At 42.9% G+C, this 25,808-nt stretch overlaps 2 protein-coding genes across 2 annotated transcripts; both read right to left on the reverse strand.

Annotated features, from left to right (window-relative positions):
* Positions 1–2,018: 2,018 nt before the first annotated feature.
* On the reverse strand, positions 2,019–8,376 carry LOC139660881 (volume-regulated anion channel subunit LRRC8E-like). Its single transcript, XM_071539146.1, has 3 exons — positions 8,361–8,376; positions 7,593–7,776; positions 2,019–6,037 (listed from the first exon to the last, which is right to left on the reverse strand). The coding sequence occupies exons 2-3, from the start codon at positions 7,731–7,733 to the stop codon at positions 3,749–3,751; spliced, it is 2,430 nt and encodes an 809-aa protein (XP_071395247.1). The 5' UTR covers positions 7,734–7,776; positions 8,361–8,376; the 3' UTR covers positions 2,019–3,748.
* Positions 8,377–10,448: 2,072 nt separating this feature from the next.
* On the reverse strand, positions 10,449–23,984 carry LOC139660888 (kelch-like ECH-associated protein 1B). Its single transcript, XM_071539157.1, has 7 exons — positions 23,937–23,984; positions 19,578–20,990; positions 18,013–18,258; positions 15,951–16,627; positions 14,486–14,691; positions 13,593–13,769; positions 10,449–12,413 (listed from the first exon to the last, which is right to left on the reverse strand). Exons 2-7 carry the CDS (start codon positions 19,881–19,883, stop codon positions 12,148–12,150), a joined length of 1,878 nt encoding a protein of 625 aa, XP_071395258.1. The 5' UTR covers positions 19,884–20,990; positions 23,937–23,984; the 3' UTR covers positions 10,449–12,147.
* Between the last annotated feature and the right edge of the window lie 1,824 nt (positions 23,985–25,808).

Raw genomic sequence — 25,808 nt, forward strand, 5'->3', positions numbered from 1 at the left:
TCGACTTTGTTGAGGGAAATCACAGAAACTTACATTAGGTTTTCTTTGATCTAGATACCCTGTGATCTAGTAACATGGGTTTGCGTGGGTTTGACTGTTTTCACCTCCCTGCCTCACATTCATATAGTTCCATGCATTCACACCTGGGAGCTGCACAGTACAACCACAGTCAACAACAACTTCAGCAGTACTTGTTGAGGGAGGAGGGAGTGTTTGTCATGCATTTTCCCCACCCACATTTTCCCAGCCGGTCTTGGGTTTTGAAACTGCAACCTTCCAGTCAGCAGCCTGCTTCTCTGTCTTCTATGCTACCGCTGACTCATCTTCCATAATAAAGACACAGCGCTCTGGACCTCTTCGCTGCATTAAACTATATTTTCTTACCCTAACACTTAAATCAGGTACAAAACAGTTGTACGCATGATAGTGACTGACTTTACTGAGCACAGATGCGGGTGTGGCCCTGGATCTGAAAATACTCCTTGGGTAAACATGGTTGTAGTTCATCTCCCATGTAAGTTAGGAGAGATAAGACTGTGAAGAGAGAGACAGAGATGTGACTCGAGTGTGAGACCCCCTTACACATGGTCACACACATACACAGAGTTGAATCCATGATTCATGGGAATACATGATGATGGTGCTGAGATAAATCAAGCTGTGACGTAAAGTTTTTGGTGGGAGAGTTTTAGTTCCTCTTCCAGAGAATATGACAAGGGGTGAACTGTCTGAACTCATGTCACTGGTGTCAGCCTCTGCAGCTCATGCTATACATGATACGTTGTGTTAAGAAGTCCAACAGGGGGTAGAGGTTACAGTGCAGAAAGTTCTCCTTTATGAGTCTTTAAAATAAAACTCCATAAAATAAACAAGATAGTCACTCAGTGGTAATACACTGTAGTATTCCATGAGTTCTGAACTTTCATCTTGATTTATGTCACCTTGAAGTCACACATGGTGAGTCATTGTAAAATGTGATCACATCTGGCACCAACACATGCTTTATAACTGCGGTAGGTTGCAACACTTCAATTCACTATTCAGTTGGATTCATCAAAACGTTTGCATGCAGGTTGCGTGGAATTAAAGCCGACTGGAATGGAATTCTAACCATTTAGACTCTGGAACAAGAGGAACTAACTGTCAAGGAGTTTCCCTCTCTGATTTTCCTGTAAGTCAAACAAGTGTAAATATTGCATTAGGACAACCAGGCCTATTGGCATACTACATAAACTTGACACTGAGGCGCAGCAGTAGTAGCATATACTGTATCAACCCCCCTCTTTAATGACTAATGCATCTTGGAGTAATAATCTGTTGTTTGTGAATCCAGCCAAGCTAATTGTACTTCCACTGGAAAGCACCCCAAGTGTGCTGTAAACTATTAGCTACTACTATTATCTCATCTGTTTGGCTAACACTGGCGACACTTTACTGCCACCTTCGGTGAGGTGAAGGGAAATAGGGAAATGATTGCCAGAGCATTATGAAGTGGTGCATACAATTCCAGCTATGGAAATTTCCATTCGGTTCAATCTCTCTCTCTTTCTTCAACAACGGTGGCATATTCTGCTCCTGTCCAACTCAATTAGAAAAGCTGAAACAGAAAAGACAAGGTTTCCCTATGGCCCTGGAGGTGTGTGTCAGCGTGGGCAGGTCAGTGTGTGTTTGGGCATTACTGAGGTATGTCCCTACACCGGCTGATAGGATCCCCTGTTGTGGAGATACAAGCCAGGACATGACTGTGCACTGACTGCGGAGCACAGTTTTGTTGTGTGAGTTTGTAAGTGCAAGAGAGACACAGGAACAGGGAGAAAGAAAAAGAGAAAGACAAGATAAAGAGGGAAAGCAAGTGTGCATTTGTGTGTTTGTGTGAGAGAGAGAAACAGAGAGAGAGAGAGAGAGAGAGAGGGAGGGAGACAGTATCTGAAAGAGATTGCCTAGTATAAGGTAATGAACAGCCACGTGTAAATAGGTCTCTAAGCATGAGTAACTACACTGACACCCAATGTGGCACCAGAAAAAGTTCAAATTGTTTTTATTTCCTTGTTTCAATGGGCATCGTTCATAAAGCACTCTGTTATTTGCTCAAGTGTTTGATAATGTTATTGAACAGGCCAATGTGTGTTCAAATGTTTTTGGTACCTTTACTTCTTACTATTATATTACAGCCAGATTCATTAACAGTATTCTCTGGATATCACATCCTGATTTTCCCATATCTAATTGTAAATAGTGAATTGTGCTGACGAGGTAGTAAATAGAAAAAAAAGAGAAGCAGTAATCTTCCCATCGATATTTGTGTAGTGTGTTGAAAAATGGTAAAAGGGAACAATACATTACCCACCACAGTCATGTACTCAACATAATATTCATCTAAAAGGCATTTCAAAGACAGCAGCTTTCACTTTTTCAGTTTTTTCTTTCAGAAAAACATTGCTTACTGTATTCTGTTATGCACACTGAATATCATATTTACTTTCATCTGATTCATAATCCCATGTATGAATTCAGGCTTCCCTCCATTTGAATGAATATGTGAAGAGAGAGATGAACACCCATTGTGCTTCTATTGAAAGGCAGCAACATGAGCCACTGCGCTGTAGGAAACAGTTGTTCATGCTCTATAAACCTGTTGAACAGGATACAGGATAGTAACCCATCCCCTCTTGCCCTGAAAAATTCACAAAGAGTGCATACATCCACCAATGCTATGCAATTGTCAATATATGCCAGTTCTATATGTTGGATTTTCACCAAAAGTTAATAATTTCTTCCATACCCCATTACCAACTTGTTTCACATCAGAAGATACACACATTTTCATGATGGGACCTGAAATGGGTCATGAGACATGTCTGTTCAAATTCTAGCCACTTTTAAGCCGATTATCACAAAACCACATGGCCAATCAGCTCTATAGCTGTTCTGTGGCCTTTAGGGCTGCCCTTCTACCAAAAATTGGCAGGGCAGATATGTCTAAACCGCTCTCCAGTGCGTCTTCTTATGTCTGCTGATAGGTACACAAAGTTTGATGGTGTTATGTGAATCTGTTTTGAAGTTATATGTTTTTTAGTGAGAAGCCACACCCATCTTTGGCCAATTGGTGTGAAAAGTTAATCAATTCTTCCTTGTTTTGTGCAACTCCATTTATAACTTTTTTAGATATCTTGCAGACAGACAAACAGAAACCGGCTGTCCAACTCAGCATAACAGGAACCTGAAGCCCATTTCATCAGTCTTTTCTGGCAAACTTCACATGACTATATGATCTGTCCTCCCCTTCCTCAAACCGTAAAACCAGTTGCATAGAAATCCAGTTTCAGTAAAAACAAATGTAGGAAAGTATTTACACAGTATCCATTTACATAGAAAAATGTTTAAAAAAACATATTTAGATTAAAACGTGTATACAATATTTTCAAATAAAAATGTGCAAGTAGATCATTCACGCATTACACTGATTTGACCACACATTGTATGATGACTGATTTTAAATAAGACAAAACAAACCGTTTACTCAAAATTGTTCATATCTCAAGTCTTAAGTGTTTGCTTATCCTTTTATGTTCAGTGATGGTTTTGGTTATGGTTTCCCTTGTGTATTGTATGAAAAATGTCCCCTAATGGCATGGACTGCTACTCTTGACACATTCTGTGCCATCCATGCAAGTCCGAACACCACAGACCACTACATTACAAAAAAAAAAATAAAAAAATGGTAATGCCAACTCTTAGCTCTTCTAAATCATCTGTCAGTCATTCTGTTTCGTACATCTGATGGCAGCTGATCCACCAGGCTGTCCTCTACTACCACCCCACTGAGATTCAGCGCGGGACAGTCCCCTATCTCCAGCGGTAGAGACTCCAGGCGGTTCCCCTTGACCTCTAGGCGGACTAGCTGGGCCAGGTTGGCCACTCTGGGGTTAAGGGAAGACAGGCGATTGTTTCCAAGAGCCAAAATCTTTAGCCTTTTACAGGAGAACAGCTCCTCTGGCAGTGTCTCTAAGGAGTTGTAAGCTGCAGAGAAGAACTGGAGGCTCTGCAGGATGCCCACCTCAGGAGGGAGGGAGGTCATCTGGTTGTGGGACACATCCAGGTGCCTAAGCTTGGTGCAGTAGAACATCCTGGAAGGCAGCTTTCGGAGCTTGTTCCAGCTAATGTCCAGCGTCTCCAGGGAGTGCAGTTTGCTGATATGCTCGGGGATGTAGGTGATGGCGTTGTGCCACAGCCGGAGTGTCACCAAACGGCGACAGTGCTGTAAGCTCAGGATCTCCTCCACAGTGGTCAGCTTGTTCTCCTTCAGGTCCAACTCCTGGAGGTTAGAAAGGCTGAAGACAGCACTCGGGATACGCTCCAGGTCACAGCCCACTAACTCCAACGAGACTAGGTTGGTTAACTTCTTCAGGCTGCTAAAAGCTTGGAGCTTGCCACCTTCATTATAGATACACAACCGCTGCAGCTGGAATGCCACATCCCCTACGCTGGGTGGGATCTTAGTAAGGTTGCTGCGGAGAGTGAGGACTCTCAGAGCTTTAAGGTCCTTCAGGGAGTCCAGAGTGGCGCTTCGGGATACCTCATTGGTTAGAGGACCACTCAGATGTAGCTCTTCCATGCCATGTAGGGTGTACATCCACACAGGCACCTGTTCTAAACTCTCAAACGCCAGACGCAAGACTTTTAAATGTTCCTTGAGGTGGGTCATTGCAGCTAGCTGGAGCTTGGCGGGGCAGTGGATCAGTGCTAACTCCTGAAGAGAAGCTAGCTGTGCCACACTACCTGAGATAGTGACATTAGTAAGGAGCTCCAGTTTGAGCGATTCCACCTCTGCAATCTCAAAGACAGTGTCCGGGAGCCCCGGCAGCATTAACAGGTGGAGCTCCAGCCGGTCACTGGAGTTCTTAGCAAGACGGGCGCGCAGCTTTTTGGCGGTCCACTCATGGTTGAGGTTGACCTGGCGGAGACGGCTCTCACTGACCTCAGATAGAAAGACAGCAAATCTTTTTGAGTACAGAGCATCATATTGGTCACTGAGGTGGAGGAGGAATGCAAAGTCGTTCTTCACATCCGGTATGTCATTAATACCTGTCTCCAGTCTCACTTGCTCAAAGGAGTACTCTTTCAGAGGGCGATGGAATAGCCAGTAGAGGGTGTAGATGCATAGAAGTCCATACACTCCCACAAAGCAGATATAGCAGTAGGCCAGCTTAGAGAAAAGATGGGCCTTGTTGTGGTTACAGCAATAGATATCAAAACCAGTCAATTCAGGAGGAACAGAACAGCGCACTACAATCTCAATGTTAGGAACCAGGGCTGCACTGTAGATGGTGATTAAAAGGAACTTGAAGACTTTGAGGGATGTCTGTAGCACATACATGACATAGAGGAGGTCTGCCTCCTCCACATGAGTTCTGAACTTCTTCACCTTCTCAAACAAAGCCTTGGCCTGCTCTCCCTCCTTCTTATCCAGCACTGAGGGGGCTGGCTGAGGCTCTGGATTCTTCTTGTCTGGATTGGACTTGACAGAGGAAGACCTAAGAAGCCCTACAGTTTCCTCTTCTGCTGCTGGTCCATCTGGGGCAGACTTTGACATGGTGTTCCTCCTCAAAATAACCAACTTCTCCTCTCCTCTTTCCTCAGAAACCTCACTCAGGGCCCTCGTGGTCCAGGGGGAATCAAAGCACTTCCCAAGGATGGTGACAAAGAGCTCAATTTTAGAAGAGGTCCCTGGGAACTTGAACCAGAAGCTGCTGGCTACCATGAAGATCATAGTGTGGATGACAACGAGGTATGGGAAATACTTGCCATACCAATGTACAGCCCTCTCATAGCAATAGTGGTTGACAAACACATACTGGTGGATGTCCAGGTTGTTCTTGCGGCCAAACACCTCCCGGATGATGGGGCTGGCAGGTTTGACCAGTGAGTGTTCCCACGTCTCGTTCTCCCCGTAGCCCCGGATGTGGCTGCAGTCGATCGCCTCAGGGGTCGGGCTGGAGAAGTGGCTGGGCAGACAGGAGATCTTGTCTTGGGTGAGCTGTGGAAGTTGAATGAATGAATGAATGAATGAATGAACTACTGTATGTGGAAACTAGGCATGGAAATTATTAGGAATACATGACAGTGCATTTTGCTACGTACACCAATACAAGGCAGTCAGTCCTAAACTATTTCACTCAAATCAAAGTATGGCTCATTCAGTTTTTGTCTAGAAAATTACTTTAGTGAATGTGAGTGTGGGGTTACTTTTGAATGAAAAACATTACGATTCTCTGCATGTTCCTGAACCTTCCCTCCAAAACTTAATGGACTGACTCAATGTAGCAATTCAAATAATTTGGGGATGGTTCCTTTTCATCTCATATCAGCAGCTGCAAGGCAATAGTGCCATTTATGGCAGATTAAGTGAGATTAAGATGCTGCTAGATCTCCTTGCATTCACTACTCTTTCTAAAAATAAAACTTAGGTTAAAGTAGGAGTAAGCATTTAAAATATAGTCAAGTAAAACTAAAAGTACAGAAAACATACTCCAAAAGTTGTAACATCTCTACATTTTTAACTATATATTACAACTTATTGTTATATTTTATATATTACTAAACTTTGCTCAAGTACCTTAACTCGACTAGTGGTTAGTTTTTAATGCATTTTAAACAGCTGCTAAAACATAATGCTTTTAAGTTACTTTGACTAAAACGGAGAGATGATATTATTTGAAAAGAAAAGTAGAAGAATTCTAATCTAGATCTTGCATGGCTTTAAAGTCAGATGTTACTATTTATAAAATAATTTTCCAGCTTTTCTTACACCAACACATGGTGCCTTGGTGTTTTTTAGGGGGTGTCTTGCAGTTTACATCTTTATTCTTCTCTCCAACCTTTTTCCTTGAGTCTGGTCTGTCTGCCTCCAGTCTAAGTAGTGCCTAGATGGTGTAGTGGTTTAGACAGCCGCCTCTGGGTGCACAAATGTTTCTGCTGTCTTCAATGTTTCCTCTGTTCTGTACTTCTCTTGTCAATACTACTGTCTCTTAAGAAGAATTGTTGAGGAGAACTGACTGTCCCTATTGTTTTTTTTTTTTAAAGCACCACCTATACACTTATCTCCTGGTCTACAGAGAGACAATGTAAAAAACAAGTAGTGGAACTTGCAAGTTATCACTTTTTACGTATTAATTTCTTTGTTTCTGCTCTATTTTAGATTCAGTTAATATGACACAGTAATGATAAGCAGGTGATGAGAGACACATTAAGCAGAAAGTTAGTGATTTGAATCCACAGTAAGTGGGTCAGGAGAGACAAAGGTTAGTTCGGTTACACTGTCTCTGTTTTTTTTTACTTGGAGGTCAGATAATGTAGGAATTGTTGTGGTATGTGCCACCAGATTTAGACAAAGCGGGGGTTTGTGAACAAAGCATTGCTCCCTCAACAGGTTAGTCAGACATGCCATAATAGTTACAAATGATGCGAATGTTTCACCCTCGTCAACTAGGCTGGTAATAGTGATGTCGCTAAATCCATTTCCACCCATACCCTAACATTTGAGGATTTAAGAGCTTATGATCACAAAGTGGTTGGTTTGTAGGCCGCCTCACCTGCAAGGTGCACCCAAAGACTCCAATCATAAGCATGGCAATGCATAGGTACTCCGAGAAAACGTCCCACCACGGCTTCAGGACCCGAAACTGTGGATTCTGTTCTGTGGCAAAGTTTCTGAATTCACCCACTGGGATCATCCTGGCTGCTGCTCCAGACTGATGATGGAAAGGCAAGCAGTGACTGAGAGTGAGAGGAGAGAAGAGAGGCTCAAATAGGCTGGATGAAACAAGGTCCAGTTTCTTAACAACTTGTCAGAAGTTTGAAAGGTATAGGACACAAAAACACAGTTGTACTTAGGTGGATAAATAGCTGGATGTATCTATGGGCCTTGCATGAACACACGAATGATCTGCCTCTGCACTGTATGGGTATTCAAAGTGGATAAACTAGTTTGACAACAATGTCTGGAAACAAAAAAGACAAGAACGACTCAGGGAAGAGATAGGGAGGTGACATTATCTTGAGTATTATTATGGGGGTAAAGAGCTTTACTAATGCGCACTACATTTGCAAATGCCACTGCATCCAAATAAGAACAATTATTATTATTTAGTTCCTGATGTCAGTTGTTTGAAAATGAAACCTCACACAGGCGGGTTAAGAAATCGAGAAAATCATTGCAGCAGATCAAGAAACTTCAAAAACATTTATTCCACAGAACAATCTAAACTTAATGTCGTGGAAATGTTTCCAGTTTGTCCCTAAAATATGAGCCTGCTGTGTAGGCTACCTGATTCAGTCTTTTACAGGTGAAGTCGACTTACCTGCGTCCGAGCAGGATCAACTGGAGCGCTCAGGAGCCTTTTTTTTTTTGCCTTTAAAGAGGCAATCGTGTTAAGCAACACAGAATGAACACAACATTTCCGGGCAGGATTTTCAAAATAAAAATAAAATCGACGAACCTGTTGCAACGCTTTTTGAGTAATACAAAGTAGCCTACCAAAAAGAATATAAAGACCATATCCAAAACGGAATCTGCAATAAATGAAAAAGACACATATTTTTTTTCTCCCGAAATCCCGAAATGCCCTTTTCACAGCTACTCATAGCCATATATTTCAAGCTTTTAATTATTTTGTGCATTTTCCCTTTTGTATTTTATTCTTTAGGCCTATTTTTTTTTCTTGTAGAACACTGTTACTCTGTTTTGATATGTACTAGGCCCTATATAAATTCTACGCAACTATACTACTGCTACTAGTACTGCTAGGCAACACTCTAACTTCCTGTCTTATCGTGCTGTATCTGCTGGCTTGACGCATCAAGTTCAAACTAATTTGTATATTGGGGCGGAAAAGTCTTTCAGCCGACAACAGGGATTCTTATGCTTGACAGAGACTTTTTGCTCGTCCTTCATGTTCATCCAAAAAGAGATACAGTAATCCTATAACGACCTTTAGAGGGAGAGCCTGCTACAAATGTCACAGTAGTGGCATAGTAGTAGGCTAGCAGCTACTATAATAATATATCCTTTGGGAATATTATAGTGATACCAGGAGATAAAATACCATACAGTGCGAGGTCACTTTAAACTCACTACTGAGCACCTTGAACCCACTCTGAGTCCTTATAGTGAATATTATACTGATTTTCTGTTAGGGTTAGGGCATAATAACCCTAATGTTGACTTGGCTATAATATTCCTCCAGGGACTCCTATATGATTTGCTGTGCTATTTGTACAAGCTTGGTCTGTAATGTATTAAAGGATTACAGTATTTTTTCTTTTCCTAAGGAGACATATATTAAAACATCAAAATGCAGTTTTCCTGTCGCTTTCAGTGTTAATCTTCTTTCTTGAGGGCCGCTGTATTTTATTATTATCTGGCACCACAGATTATGTTTTCACTGAAGTAAGCCAACACAAACAGGGAAGTTTTCCTTTTGGATAATGATGGTTTGCCAGCCGCTCCATCACATCCATCTGCCAGATTCAGCAAGGAAATGAGATGTGTCAACAACTATCATGGGTGGCCGATTATATTAATAACACGTTTGTAAGACTTGCTGGGTCTAGTTTTATGAGATATGTGTAAGACCGTAATTATGACAAAACATCCAAGTAAAGTTTGACTTTACTTCTATCTATCTCTACTTCTAGGCTATCTCAAATGGAACTGAAGTCGGTAATATTGTATTTATTATATTATTTATTAGTAATATTATTGACACAAAGGCTGTGTTCAATTTAAAAGGGGATTTGACACCATCTAGTGGCATGTCGCTCTGAAAACGTGCATACATTTTAATGTATTACCCATGTTTCAGTAGCTAGACCCTTGCTTCATACTAAAATACATATTAACGCTTTTAGCCACATCCATTAATAATAAAGCAGATGTGCTCACGTAGATTCATATGAATGGGTGGTTTTGTGTGTGTGTGTGTGTGCTCATGTTCATGTGTGGAGGGCGCAGCTGTCTCTGGTGTCATCTCCAAACACTGGCCCTTGAGGGGCCCCATAGCCACATCATAGAAGTGGGGTGTCTGCCATATGCATGTATGCTTCTGGGTGTGTTTTAAGCATGTGTGAGACCTTTGTGTCTGGGTCTCTCTGATACTTCACTCTGGTGAAAGAGAACCCAGTGGGGGTGTAATGTCAGTGAACCATAGAGTGAGAGAGGGTGTGTGTGTGTGTGTGTGTATGTGAAGGAGAAAGGAGAAGTGATTAGAGAGGTTTAGAGTGTGCAGATATTGTCTCCAGGTTCATGGGGTTAATATGGTAAGTATTTATCTAAAATGGGTTTTTTTTTTAGATTAATGTCTACATTGCATCAAATTTCTGCTCACAAAGGGAAATCAAGACATGACCACGGTGGTACAATAAACATATACTTTTACTTTACAATGTATTTTTGTACAGGGTATTGTTTGCTGAAAAAAATTTACAAAGCAGACCTTAAATATTCTAATTTCCATTCCAACTACTGACGGACAGGAAAAGTCGTCCCTTTCAAACTGAAGCAAACTTTTTACAAACATTCAAAATTAGCATTCACAGGCATTCCTAATTAGTTACAATGCATGCTAGTTAGTCAGAAACACAACACCAGAGTCAAATTCAATACAAAGTCGATGTCAGTTTAGAGGAAGAAAACAAGAGGACCAGAACAAATAAATAAAAAACTGAGCTCTTAAATTCTGTACAAGACTTCTTAGAATATCAATGTACAAAACATCACTTAAAAAACCTTTGTAGCTTAAATTGCTGTTACAAATACATTTCTTTAAGCAATTTTTTTTTCTTTCATTACAATATTTGAACACTAATGCACAAACATGGTCACTTGTGTTTTTGAGGTCTGGCGGACGTGAAAACCAAATGTCGACTGTAGGGGAGGTTCTGAGCGATTTCAGTGATTAGTGTTTTAAAAAAAAAAAACACATTCAGTGAGATGTCTTGAATCATAAGTTTCTAAATGCTACAGTATTCCCTTTCCTCTAAAACATAGTCAAAACCTGTTCCTCTGTTCTCTTGGCACTCCACATACAGCGATCCATCAGAACCCGCTCCGATTCACAAGAGGCGACGCTCACCATTTTGCTAAAACCTATTCAACACTTTCAGATCGAATTCACCTGCTTTTCTCTGATTATATCTGAATTTTAGACATTGTGTTGAAGTCTAAGCTTCATCTTGTGGCCGTCTGGGTCAACTTGGCCAATTCCTACACACCACACTGCGCCTCAATTTGTGCCTTTCCGACTCAAGCACCTTGAGAGAATATACTGACGACAGTTAACGCCTACAGGCATGGTAATGGCACTTTGAACTCTACTGCCTTATACTGACAAATGCTACTTTTTCTTCTCTCCTTTTGTGTTTTTTTTAAACAATGGATCTATTTGAAATATGTTTCTCCCCGCGTAGATTTAGCTGTTCTGCACAGGCTGGTCTTGAAGTAGAAAAAGAGCCCCTGACTGCTCTTCGAGCAGCCCTAGGCCAAGAAACGGCCATTTTCAGTGTACAGCCCTTCTCTCCCGTGGGTTAAACCCGGGAGATGTTGGTCCGATCGGGGACTTCAAATGCCAGAAGGTGGACTGATCAGAGGTCTGTCTGATTTGACCGATCACAATTCAAAGTCCAGATCTTGGGAACTGAACTGAAAGATTTTTGTGGTCACATTATATTTGGATAGTCCAGTGCTGATACTCAACTTACCATCAAATGGCAATGATGAGTCGGTAAAAAGTGTACTGAAAAGTAGTCCATAGATATTCAATGTCTGGGTTAGGGTTAATCTTAGGGTTAGGGTTAGAAATGGGTTCAGTGTTAGAGTTACATAGTCTGCAGAGATGCAGCAAATAGGCAAGTGACTCTGTTGAACATTTACTTTTTGTCACCTGATAGTAGAGTATCAACATTGGACTATCCAAATAAAGTGTTAGGGATTTGTTTTTTAACTCCTCACTCAAATCAAATATCAGCTGGAGAATCAAAGAGGCAGCTTTGAGTGTTTCAGTACGCCTGTTTCTTCTCAACTGGGAGGAGCCATTTTTTTTATTATGGAAGACAGAAGAGAGAGCTCAGAGCGGAGGGGGGGTCCAGGTCTCAGGTGCCCTTGCCGAAGGGCTCGTTGTGCCGCGGGATGTGGTGAGAGCCGAAGCCGGAGGTGGTCGAGTGGAAGGCCGGTGACGCCGTGCCGCTCTCCCTCTCCGCTTTCTGACACTGAGACAGTTCTTTCTGGCAGGGCTCCATGGTGACGGCCACACCCACGCCGCTCCGGCCCGACGTCATGCGCGTCACCTCTGACCACGTGTCCGTCTCTGGGTCGTAACACTCCACGCTGTCCAGGAAAGTGTTGCCATCGTAACCTCCTGTCAACATACCATAGATGTTTTAGCCTATGAATATACAGTACTCCTGTTTATTTCCTGTTTAGTTCATTAATGGTGCATGCTGATTATAGAGCTGAAACATAAATCTGTTAACAATAGAAGCTTTTAACAATAGATTCAGAAAAAACATGGAAAACAAAGAAAGGGCGCAAGACTTTAAGAGGGAATGAACTACTCATCCCATAGAGCATTCTGAGTGATGTCATTGATTCCCTTCCCCTGATTTTCCCTGATGGCATCATGTCTGACAACAACCATGTTGGAGCGGCTTCAATCACCGATACTTTGCTAGCCAACTAACGTTACCTCACTCTCTTCTTCCTACCAACTACACGTAACTTTGTAACAGGTGTTGTTTCTATGGTAACAGCAACCTCTCTGATGTCTCTCTTGGTGGGAACTCACTAAAGCTTGTGGGTAGTGTAATATTTCACAGGGAACACGATTCCTTAACAATGAAGTTGAAATCAGACTGACTGACGGCTTCTACAGGAGCATGTATAGTCGTTTCATTGTAAATCTACCTTACACCTTATTAGTCAACGTTATAGCTAATAATCATATTCCCTATGGGAAAATGAATGTTAAATTTACTTCCAGAAACAGATGTTGCAGCTGTATTGGCAAGTGTTGGTTAAATCATAGGGTCCTTCAATTCTGTAATTATACTGACCTCCTCTAAATAAATAATGGAATATATATTACAGATAAATACTGGTTACATAATATTATTTAACTATGTATTAATAGCAACCCCCATGTAATGGATCCATATAGCTTTTTTTCTTTTTTGGGTGAATAATGGGTGAATACTGAATAGAGACAGGTGTTTATTAATACATAAGCCCACTTCACCTTGTAATCACTGCAAAGTTCTTTGAACATCAGAGAAAATAGCTGTTTACTCTCAGGGAAACAACAACAGGTGCAGGTTAAATCATAGGGCTGTTAACTGTGTAAATACTGTATATAGACAGGTGTTAGATCAATGAGACCAGCTGGAGTGGGATGTATCACCATGTCAGTGTGTGAGCCTACTAGTGGTTTCTTTGCGTTTCCCTTCATGATGAAGGTCTAGTACCTGCATGCATTAAAAAAACAACTTGCAGCAAACAATGTTGCATGAGGTTCTTTTTTTTGCATATCCCAGCTACTCACCCAGCACATAGATGCGTCCGTGGTGTGTGGTGACTCCCAGAGCGCTGCGCCGGTGCCTCATGGAGGCAGCAAAGCTCCAGGTATCCGTCTCCACGTCGTAGCGCTCCACTGTGTTCAGCTGGTTGGTGCCGTCGTAGCCGCCCATCACGTAGATGCGGTTCCCCAGCGCGCACACACCTGGAGGGAGATGGAAGGGGTCAAAAGCAAGTAAGTATCTGAAGTAGTTTAAAATACCTGAAATAGTTTTCAAATATCTTGTTACAATGGCCTGTCATTTACACAGATGTTCAGGAGGAGGTGGAGGTCGTGCAGAGTGCTGTATAGTCTGAAGATAATCTATAAATGAATTCCATGATACACATTCACAACAATAAAACTAATAAAACAAGATTAGAAAAGAAGTTTACAAATTAGAAATACCTTGATACAACTAATTTATATAAGTATACTCTTCCTTAACTTCAGTACAACCACCTCCTCAACTACCACTACCTATAGATAAATGCATCTATGATGACATTTCCATAATTTCTTTTAATAGAGTGGGCATCAGTTTTTATTTATTGTGACAGAATAAGAAATGCATATTGCTTGTTTTTGTATGGATGATAAGGCTAATACACTCCATCTCTCCTCCTGTTTGGTATTGGTTGGTGTGATCTCACTAGAAAAAAATCCAAGGGTAAGGTCAAGGAAAACATAGATTTAACTTGAATTGAAGCTATATACCGCCATTTATGGGCTGTCTAACTTTCATGACCCCAGGACTCACAAATTCTGTCCAAAGCCCCATTGTATTATTGTTAAAAAAAAATGCATGGCTGTCAATATGAAAATAAGGTTGTTTCTCTTAATTCCTGAAAAGTCGACTTTATTCTTTTGGAGACACTCACCTGCTCCAGAGCGGACGGTGTTCATGGCGGCCATGGTCCTCCACTCGTCCCTCTCGGGGTTGTAGCACTCAGAGGAGCTGAGCCGGTGGATCCCGTCGAACCCCCCCACGGCGTACAGCAGCCGGTTGATGACGGCCACCCCCACGCCGATCCGCCGCGTCAGCATGGGCGCTACCAGCTGCCACTGGTCCCTCTCTGGATCATACCTGCGGAGGGAGGACCGGCACGAATCCATTAGAGTCCGCTTTCAGTGTCCCTAGTCTGCTAAACTGACACAATCAATTTTTATTCTGAAATATTAGGCTGACATTCTGACAGGTTAGGCATATGCCCTTTCTACAGACAGCTTTGTTTGCCCGGTTAATATTTGTCATTTGTCATCGCCCCCCGCCTGCGTCACAGCCGAGGAGTACGACCGATACAAAAACCCACTGCTTGTATGACTTTTAGGCACTGAATTCTCAATAGACTATTAATGTAATACACTGTGTTACAGACAATTTGACAGGTTAAGCATTTTGCTCTTTCTGCAGACAATTTTGTTTGTCCAGTTAACGTTCATCATTTGTCACCGGTGCCTCTCTAGGCCTGAGTTGTGCCTGTGGTTCAGGACAAACACATTAAACACTTGTTGGTGGGACATGTTGATGGGCTGGGCGTTTAATGCTCGTTTTATTGTCCACTAAAATTTATGCTGTTGCTGGCTCACTGTCTAGCCAATAACTGTCGAGAAGCAGCCGAACAAACAAAAATGCACTTTTAAGATGATGAATTGCTAATAACCTGGGTGTTAAAAGAAATCAGCATTTTTTTTTTTTTCAATGGAATTGTTTATTATTACTCTTTAAGGAGGGTGGGCAGTTTACTCAAGTATTTTTTATTTTTTCTTACAAGACAAAAAGACACATAACAGCTGAACAGAAGGTAAACAGCTTAAATTCTTTGTGATTTGGTGAAGGAACAGTGTTAGGATGTGCTTTCTGGAGTGGATGTGATCAATTATTCTAAGGGAACTTTTTCCCCTTCTATTTTTAGCACTCACCTCATGTGGTGTTTAGTTTTAGAACACAAAAAATCTTCCCTGGAGGTTAAGACTTCCTCATTGTAGCGGACTGTGATCTAAAAATATATTAATAGGAAGTGGAACAAAATGTTTCGCAAAACGAATTAATTTCCAGGGGAGATTGATAGAGGAAATTACCTGATCCCTGCACTCCGGGCACTTACTGCTCAAATACAATAAACAGACCAGAGCATAAGCTTTATTACCTCTACTGCCTTTAGTCAGATATCCCGATTGGTTGTTTATTATCCAATTGATAATCTAAGCCAAACCACCAATACACATTACAATTTATTGAAATATTCAGTTGATCCCAGTTTATTGGACTTTAAGAACAACCTAGGACAAACCAAATTCCACTTGCAACACATTGAAAGTTGTAACCACTGCTGATTCACTCACCTTTCAACACTGTTGTGATGAATACACCCGTGTGACCCGCCCACTGCATAGATCATGCCGTCGATGACACCAATGCCGATACGGTTCCTTGGCACGCTCATCGGTGCACAGGGCAGCCAGCAGTTGTTCATGGGATTGTAGCAGTCCAAGGTGTTAGAGTCCATGTTGCCGTCAGGAGCGTTGTTTCTTCCCCCAACTGCATAGAAAAGTCCACTGATCACACAGGCGGCCAGGCCGCTCCGGGGCACCTGCAGGTCGGCTAGCCTCAGCCAGGCTCCAGTACAGGGGTTATACGCCTCCAGGTAGCTGAGCGACTGACGGAAATAGCCCCCCGCCGTGTAGATGAGCTGCGGCACCTTAGGGGTCCGGCAGGAGTTGACTTTGGTGGGCTTGTGGAGGGTGAGGTCTTGGAAGATCTGGGCCAGGTAGTCTTTACACTGGGGGTCCCATTCCAGAGACTGGAGCTGAGCCTGCAGGAAGTTGGGGGTGAGGGAATGGCAGCGGACAGCCTGCAGTAAGGCCTGGACGTACGGCCGCCGGTTCTCGCGGTCGTAGCGCACCCAGGCCACGCACGCCTGGAAGACCTCGGACTCGCAGCGCACGTTGAGCTCATCGCGGCTGATGAGGGTCACCAGCTGGCAGTGGGACAGGTTGAAGAACTCCTCCTGGGTCGCCACCTGGGAGCGGGAGCAGGAATGGAAACTTTTAATAAAGATTTGTTGAAGACAATTGTTGTGCTCCATTTCAATTATATAGAGAAAGAATCAAAACAAATGTCTACAAGTCATGAAAACAACAAACATTTGGTAAATCTCTAGAAAAAGTCACAGAAGTAACCGTGGTACATCCGATCAAACACAGCAAAAACAGGAGGACACTTTGTTTAGACAAACCCTTGCCAAAAAGAAGTCACTCAGGTCACTCAGACTCAGGTCAAATTTCAAGATTATTTGGAAGACAATACAGTAAAAAGAGAAGGCTCATTTACACTGGGACCCAGACTGACTACCCAGACAAACTGGCGTCCTGCCATGAAAGTAGCTAAAAGTTTTAAACCAAGTCTAATCAAACAGTATAGCATATTCTGTTGTTATTTATGATTAATATGACATAGGTTTGCATTTGCATTCAGCTTAACTCTTTCAATAAAAGCGTATACTGGAAGACCATAATTCATTCCAGGAAATTTTACTCATGATGATGAATTTCATCATCATGAGTAAATAATGAAGAACTGAATGTGTCAGTGACGTTTCTATTTATATGTTTCTCCTACTGATCCATGGCGAGAATTGATGTGATTCACTTTTTACCTCAGTACTCTGACCTACCTACCTTTCTCCACAGGGATCAATAAAGTGTCATCTTATCTCTACCGTGCCACATGGTATCTACTGACTTCCATTTAAGTTGCTTCAAGCACAGGTAAACCCCAAGATGCTAACCCACATACTACTCATACCATGACTCATAGCAGACATACTTGACTAGCACAACTAGGGCAATTGTTTGCAGGTCTGAAGCAGAAAAGTCGCCCAAGTGCCGTGGCACAAAAATGACTGAAAACAGTCAATTTCTGTTTCTTTTTTTTCAGTTATGAGCTGGCACCACACAGATGAATTTATCTATAGAATGTGCAACTGCCTTAACAGTGAAACTCAAAGATAAGATGGGTTCATCCAGATCAGTTTTAGATTAGATGACCTGTACTCAATCTGCTCAAATGCTAACCTTTTGAATAAGAGTCATTGTCCCCAAATTACAGTAGGTGAAACCAATGTGTTGTTTCAGACTACACAAAACCACGTAACCAAGGCTGATGGCTCTTGAACTCCTATATATATGACAGTAGGGGAAAGTCAATGAATGGTACAAACAAAACCATCCATCCATTAACAATTATGTGGCTAGAATAAGTAGCTCTCTGCATATCACAACAGGTCCGTGGCTAAGTTTCATGTAGTTCTCTTGACTACTGCCCTCTCAATACCACCTTAATTAACACTGCATGTGTACTTTGCGATCCTGCGACCTTTCATTAGTGATCCTGCTTAAACTTTACCTGGCTGAAGTTCATGTAGATGTACTCGCGGGCCTTCTGGTGGAGCTCTGTGCAGCCAATCTGCTCGGCAAAGTTGGCGATGCCGATGGCGTTGCTGGGGTCAAGCTGCTGGACCAGAAAGTCACAGCAGGCCTTGACCACACTGTCGATCTGGTACATGACCGCGCCGTTCATCACATGGATCACACACTTCTCCCCCACAGAGATGCTGGCTGTGTAGGCGAACTCTATCAGTCTGTCCATAACCTGAACAGGGGAGAGAGGGGCGAGGGATAGCAGGGAAGGAGAGGGTAGAATGGAGGGAAAAGGAAAGAAGAGGGAATGAAATGAGGGATTTATGGAGAGGAGAGGGGGTAGCAGATGGATAGAGATGGGGGAGAGGGAAAGGAGGAGGAATAGAGGGACAGGATCGAGGCAGAAAGGGACAGAGAAGAGAAATTTAACTGTTTGACCAGATATTTTTCACATATGGTGGTTCACGAATGAGGAACAGAGCTGTCTGTGGTACAGACCTGAGTTGTCAGAGTTGTCTGCATGACAGTGAACCAGACTTATCAGTTGCTGCTATATTGCAATCACACACAATCTTTATTTAGTGTACATGGCTGAGACATGGCTCTGACACTTTGTCTATCTGTGAGACTCCCAGCCAGGGACTGACTGGCATCTGTTCAGCTAACAAGTGGCAGATTGGTAAATGTGTGCATGTGTGTGTGCATGTGTTTGTCAAACACCCAGGCTGTCTGAGAAAATACATGCTGTACTGTTCAGAAATATTTGATTATTGAGGTCAAACTGACTGTTCTCAACAAAGTTTTATCATCTTTGATGAAGCCATTTCCAAGTGTTTACTGTAGGTAAACTGGCCATTGCCAATTTCATTATCAAGAGTAGAATCTCATGTTGAAAAGAGCAGCTTGTATGAAATGCATCTTTACTGTAATATATTGTAACTTAAGCCACATGTACCATTTTAAACATCATGTATAACTGTGAAATTAATTGTCTTGGTTTATCATAAACAAATGAGACCATGGTCGAGACGACTGGTAGCCTCTATCCCACGCCAGTGTATTGTTAGTGCTAATTCTCAGAATTAAGACCCCCTTTCCCATAAACGCTTCTGCTTCCTGTAGCAAAGAGAATTGCTAATGCGAGAAACTGAAAGCTTTAGCTCAGTTTGTGCTGGAAGAACAGCACCCTCTTCCTGTTTTGTGTGGTACAGCAATATCCCTTTGTGCCGCAAAACAATCTAGCAGATTTCCAACCCAGTGGCACATAAACTAAAATGCAATGTAGAGGCTGGTAGAGGCTGCCAATCTTCTTGTAGATGGTCTTATTACTTACGGTCACTATGCTAATGTCTCAAAATTAACGTGGTAATAAATTATTGATGTTAAATTGCTATACGTTGCACCTTTAAGACGGCCATACCTCCTGTACCGTTCCCTGAGACCCTAAAACATGTTTAATGGGCTGTAAGTGGGATGGGGTCGCTCATGACTCAACTATCAAATAAAGGAGAAATGTCTGTAAAGAAAAGACGACACCGCCTTCTGACTCACCCTGGGGTGGATTCCCTCGATGGGCACCACCTCCATGCCGCACTCCTTCAGGCCGTTGGTGAACATGGCCCTGAAGACCGGGGAGGATGAGGCCAGCACCACCTTGTGGGCCACGAAGTCCACCGCCTCCAGGTCGTTGTAGCGCACGCGTAGCGTCACGTCACACAGCTGCCGCTCCAGACGCAGCTCGTTCATGATGGCGAAGGCGGCCGCCGTGTGGCTCTCTAGCGTGTAGCTGAAGACGCGGTGGCCGTTGCGCGTGGACGGCGTCACCAGCGCTTTGCATTCTGTCATGCACTCTGTCATTTCCTTCCCGTTCTCCTCCTCCTTGTCCACCTACTCAAGAACACTGGTGGGTGTTATGGGGCATCCTTGCTCCACTGGAGGGCATGGGCAAAATAAGGGAAGAGTTGGAGCTAAGGAACTTGCAGAGGGTTTTCCAAAAGAGAATACCCTCCTGGGTTTTTGTTTGTGTGGACAAGTGCAAGTTTAAGGAAAGTTTATGTAGATATGAGGATTTCCTTGCTCTGTTTAGTCCTTGAGTCCAGCCATCGTGATCATTAAGGAGCTACTAGAGATGTCTATGCCAACTGCCAGTCATGGCTGTTTGTATTGTAACTTGGGTCCAATACGATTTACTGCATCAATAATATCTTCGCTTCTGGATTCCTCTGGCTCTGTGAGAGTTACCTTTGTTCTTACTATAATTTACAGAACCGGGCAAGGCGAAGACTGGGGCAGGTTTTATGGCAGGGGGAATAAGCAGGTACAACAAAAAGACTCAAAGAAATCCTTTGCCTGCTGTTTTAGTTCAGTTGTTTGTGTTGGCAACAGAAGAGCTTTTTTTTTCTCTGCGGAGGGGGATGTCGACACTCTGGCCACCAGATTCGTCGATCAGTCTAAACAAACAGGACTCTATTGCAACATCTGTCTTTTGTCTCACTGATCATCTTTTTTGAGGTTCACGTCTCGTTTCCGAAATTTTTCAATGGCCCTCTTCAACACAGCAACTCAATAAAACACACAGATTTGGAGGCGAACATTTAAGCCTGGGAGAAAAAGCACTAGGTAGGTCAGTCTTGCATATTGATTTCCTGCTCTAGAGAGGGAGAAAAGATCACGTCTGATTTACAACTACATTTTAACGGAGGTAATAATTAAAGCTCCCGCTCAGAGGGCTACACTTCTGCTGAGGGCTGCAGAGTCGGATAGCTTGTCAACTCTGTAGGGGAAAAAAAAAAGAAAAAAAAAAAGAAGGTCGGGTGCCAAAAGTGTCATGAGCGTAACTCGGAGCCCTCGGGAATGAGTGGGTGTTCAGTGACTTCCTCTGGAGAGGCCTTCCTTGAGGTTGCCCCGCTAAGGAATCTGTTTGCACCGCTGTGTTTACTGGGAAGCTGTTGCCTCAGCTGACAACTGGAGAGAAAGAGAGAGAGAGAGGGGGAGAGAGAGAGAGAGAGGAAGAGACAGTGAACTTGCGTTGACATACAGTGGTCAGACATTCTTTCAAATGACTATTCGACGGACTGCTGCAACCGGCCGTGTTATTCATATCTACTGCTTTATGCACGGTTTCTATATACCGCTGCCACTGTTCATCTATATCTGTGACATGCGTTCATATATTCATGTGTCTGCTGACAAATGCGATCTTATCTCAAGCATCTCAAATGACAACTTCTGTAGGAAACAACATATGTAGGTGACTCAGCTAAAGAAGCTCTGAGGCAACTTCTTGTGCAAAACTTTATCTAAGCAAAGAGACGCTGTGTTCTAGACCATGGAGCTGTTCACACCCATGGCCTATTCTTCCTGGTACAGTGCAGCGGGGTCAAGGTTTCCTCCTAGTCATGGTGAACGTGCTCTTGGCCATCATGACTCACATTCAGAAACAGTACTTACTTTTTAAAACTATGTGCCCTCTGATAAGAAAACTTGTGGGGAGAAGTTTAACAGACTCTTGTTAAATCCAGTCCTAAAACCTCTGGACCGAATCTATGAGCTTTGTACTAGTGAAGAGACTATTAGCGCAAAGGGGGGGGACACATGGGAATGCAGGGAGAGCAGAGGAGTGACGCGCATTATGAAGGAAGACGGAGTGACTTAAATTAGGCCTGAATTTAGCCGGCCAGCGTGACTGAGTGTTTTTGCCCTGTCCTGTGACCAATCCAGCTGGGGGTTGAAATGGAGGGAATGGTATGTGCTAGAGAGCTAACGAAACACATCATGCTCTCTCATTGACATCCACTCACAAATAGTAACACATGGTGTACACACACGCGCGTAACAATTCTACCACAACATAGCCAAAGACAGCCACCACAACTTAGTCTATTGATTATTTTTGCTCAGCATCACAGGCTACTTGTATTTAGAATATTTCAAGAAATCCACTGCAGTAGACGATAAAATGAGATGAGAATCTGCAGACTGAATTCCTTGGAAAGGAATTCTTCTTTTTTATGGGGAATATGTGGACATAGGCACTCGCACACCATGAAAACAACTTATTGGACTGCCCACAAAAAAAGCCATGCCACTGGTTTTCCTTTTCCCTCAGACAAACTACCGCTTTCCAGAGTATGAATCGCCCGTAACAATGACAAGCAGAGAACAGTCACCCGTCTGTCTAGTCGCCTCTGATCAGGAAGAGTCAGAGTTACTCAGCAACAAAGCAGCTGTGGATGCTCGGAGTTATATAACAAGGCACCTTAAGTTGTGCACACACACTAATCATTACCTGGAGCGGCGATAAGAGAACGCAGTGCATAAGCCAGGTTATATGGCCTTGCCGGTTCCCACTCTGCAGTACTAAGTAGGTCATTGTGTCCTACTCTTTAATCAGTTGAGGTGAAGTGAAACTAAATATTCATGATGATGTCTGGGACTTTCTTGAGGACAGTAATGCTTTACGCACAGTGGCTCTGATAGCGCTTGTCATATCTAGCCAGTGTTTAAGCCCCACTGTAATATGAACCACACTGTGATTCCTGTTTAGTGGTGTGCTTTTTCTCCTCCAGGTTTCTGAGTAAAATAGTTCCACGGGACAACATGTTGCTCAACTCTCTCTCGGAGATGCAGATGGCAACTGCTCCCTGACAGACTGGCCTAGAGAGTCCCTGGCTCAAAGTCTGCCCCGCCACATTTCTCTGTAATAGCTCCTGTGATGAACAAACACTGTTACGGTTTTAGGCGTGACATGAAGGTGCTATACTTGCTTTCAGTTTCAGATGAGCAGTCTAGCCCAGAGGTAGCCCAAGTTTTTCATGCCAAATAGATAGGCATTACACCACAAACTGACATCTGATAACATTTTGTCCCAAGGGACCCCGACTGAGAAGATAGTTGTTGTTGGATATGATTTGATACAGAATTACATTAACTGTGTATAGCACAGGGTGGGAACAACAGTGAAACCTATGTACAAAACAGACATCCTTACTCTCTCTCATAGTGCTAACCTCTGGAGAGCGGGATAATAGTTCAATTAAACTATTCCTTATTTACCGGGGACCAACTGGAAGCCCTGCAAGGACCCACTTTGAGAACCACTGTACCAAGCCTACAATCCTTGGATGCAAGTCAGCACGAATTGCACAATAGCCGAGTTAACTCGACCGAGCCAAACTTTCAGGCATTTCTTACAGTTTAATAGAGGCGTTGTTGCTTGCATTGGATATTAACAGCAGACAGCAGCGCCCAGGCGTTGTGAGACCGAAAACAGGCGAACGAGGCTGAGCTACAGCAAAACACATAACTATGAGTGTTGAACATGTTTCATAGACATTTGGCAGCGAGCTTTCATCAGTGACTCATCCTGAACTCTTCAACGAGCGAATTGTGGAACTGGATGTACCAAAACATGACCCAGAAGTGAAGCCAGTCCTTATATAAACCCAGATGGACTAGGATTTCCGCGCGATCTACCCAACATATTCAGGCTTTCACACAAAGGACCGTTTCCCCCTCGAATCAAATCACTAACGTTGATAAATTCTGCGCTTGTTTTGCTCAAAATAATTTAGAGCCGCGGCATGCACCGAAATAATGACAATACAAGTGAACCAGTCTCGATCAAAGTCTGTGATTTACGACGAAAGTGAGCTCAATTTATCCACGACCAGCACCGGAGACCCACGGAATAACAAGTTAAACGTTTCGGAAATAGAGCTGACAGCAAAATAGGCTCCTAATAATAGACAGTAGCGTAATGGCTTGGAGTCGATCCGCGCACAAAAATGCTACCAAAGCGGGATCTAAATATATTCCTATTGGTAAACATCGCCTCGCTTTCAAATGGCTAACATCTCCGTTTGTACAAATCAATCTTGATATCTTAAAAATGTAGAAAAAGAAACTCACGTAGTCTAGTTCAATTCCTCCATCGCGGTCTGCCGAGCTGTGCGCCACATATGAAGGGGGGGAAAGCTGTAACTCACCATGACTAAGCATTGTACCGGCCTCCTCTCGCTTTCACAATAAGAGTCCGCCTCCACAACACACAGCCTGCCTCCGTTGACACGTAACGGCAGCGGAATACGTCCGGAGGCAGGGAGCTTTTATTGAGAAGGAAGCCTCAGAATAAAGGAAAAAGAAAGGCCAATTCTTGGCAAGGTGCCCGAGAACTGTAGCTTTAACGTCAATCAAATCTGTTAAAAATAAGATCAGCCTGGCCAACATCACAAACATGTGAAATGTGCACACCAGGGCTACTTTACAACAAGTTATGAAGGATGCTGCAATACGTAGAGCTAAATCTCAGTTACAAGTAGGTTAGGCATGGAAAATAAATAAAGCAAAATAAGTGACATCATTTAAACAGCAGAGTCAACCACACATTTTAAAATCCCAACAATAAATTACTAAATATAAAGGCTATTGCTTTCATAGCTTATAATATTGCAAACAATGATAATTCTTCGCAAGAGACATGAAAATAAAAAATATATTATAGAAAATATAAATTCCTTTCATTATTCTAAAACACCAAATGCTTCATCTCTTGTGTGCAGCTCACCTTGCTTGCTGAGGTGTCCTGGAGAAAAATTGTGTGTTTGTCTGGAGGAATGGCTCCTACAGTAGGCTACATAGCAGCTTTGTAGTGTCTGCTTGCTCTAGGCAGGTGCTGACACACCAATAAGTTTCTCCCCTCCTAGAAAATACGTAATTCAGGTCAATACAGCATGCTGTACTCTCCTTTACAGCCACAAGGTGGCACTAAAAGCCAACTGTGAGACAACAAAGAGGTCATGGCGATAGGAGGCAATGTCCACCCACTGGGTCTAATTAGTTCAAAACATATGTTGACAAATGAGTTTTGATCATTTGGAAATGACCTGCCAATGACCGTATAATATAAAAAATACTTCAGCTTTGTTGAAAAGCACAGCCTGTAGCCAGGAATCACACCTGGTTAAACCCATTCATGCTGAGATTAAATCCTCAATTCCTCAGGGTAAATGAAATCGATGATGAAGCTTCAACAGTCACGACAAATCCTTAATATAATATGACATATGTGGGAAGCCGTGAATGGGCCTTCACCTATAATTCCCTAGTTGAGCTGCGATTACTCTCCCCTCCGTTTCTGTGCAGTTCCAGAAGAATTAGATTAGGTTACCCTTGGGGCACCGAATGGACTTTCCTAGACAAGCTTCACACTGTCTGTCTGCACCTCACTGTCTCCCTCAGCTTGCGTCTTCTGTTGAGGGGTTTAGCCTCAGGACTGGGGTGTAGGGTGAAGTTGCAGTATAGCAGCAGTGCAGCAGCAATGCAGCGTGAACGCAGAAAGTGGAGCTTCTCTGACATGTGTACTGTACTGTAAATAGTCTGTGGTTAGAAGTGGCAACAGGGAAGCTGGACCCTGGTGACTTCATCTCTCTACTTCTACTTCTGCCACAGTCCCTCTCTGCTTTGTTTTATGAATTTAGCTTCAGGAAGGAAGCAGAGACAGGAAGGATTCCCTGACCTGCTGGCCTGTCTGACTGCAGGCACAGTGCTGGATACAGCCGCGTTTACCGAGTTAACATCTGGAGAAACATCTTTAAATACTATCAAAGGTATCACAGTCTTATGTGCTGGGTTTTATTGTAGATAGGTATGTCTTTGGGTCACCAAGGATTAAATCAAAATTGAAACAACTATATCCTATATGCTTTGTCAGTCTGTCTGTTTTGTACCACTAGCTTTTGCATCACAGGATGAGGTGTTTCTTTTTAAGCAGAGTGTGTTAGC

This window comes from Centroberyx affinis, unplaced genomic scaffold, assembly GCF_046629955.1.
Source record: "Centroberyx affinis isolate AG114_WGS23_722 - 3 ecotype Tasmania unplaced genomic scaffold, CSIRO-AGI_Caff_v1 ptg003413l_1, whole genome shotgun sequence".
Classification (NCBI taxonomy): domain Eukaryota; kingdom Metazoa; phylum Chordata; class Actinopteri; order Beryciformes; family Berycidae; genus Centroberyx; species Centroberyx affinis.

Coding starts and splice junctions, on each gene's coding strand:
- LOC139660881 (XM_071539146.1), bottom strand. CDS start 7,733: ATGATCCCAGTGGGTGAATTCAGAAACTTTGCCACAGAACAGAATCCA. Junction 6,038..7,592: donor TCTTTGGGTGCACCTTGCAG/GTGAGGCGGCCT, acceptor CAACTTCCACAG/CTCACCCAAGACAAGATCTC.
- LOC139660888 (XM_071539157.1), bottom strand. CDS start 19,883: ATGACAGAGTGCATGACAGAATGCAAAGCGCTGGTGACGCCGTCCACG. Junction 16,628..18,012: donor TCTACATGAACTTCAGCCAG/GTAAAGTTTAAG, acceptor TCCCGCTCCCAG/GTGGCGACCCAGGAGGAGTT. Junction 12,414..13,592: donor CGGACGCATCTATGTGCTGG/GTGAGTAGCTGG, acceptor GTATGTTGACAG/GAGGTTACGATGGCAACACT.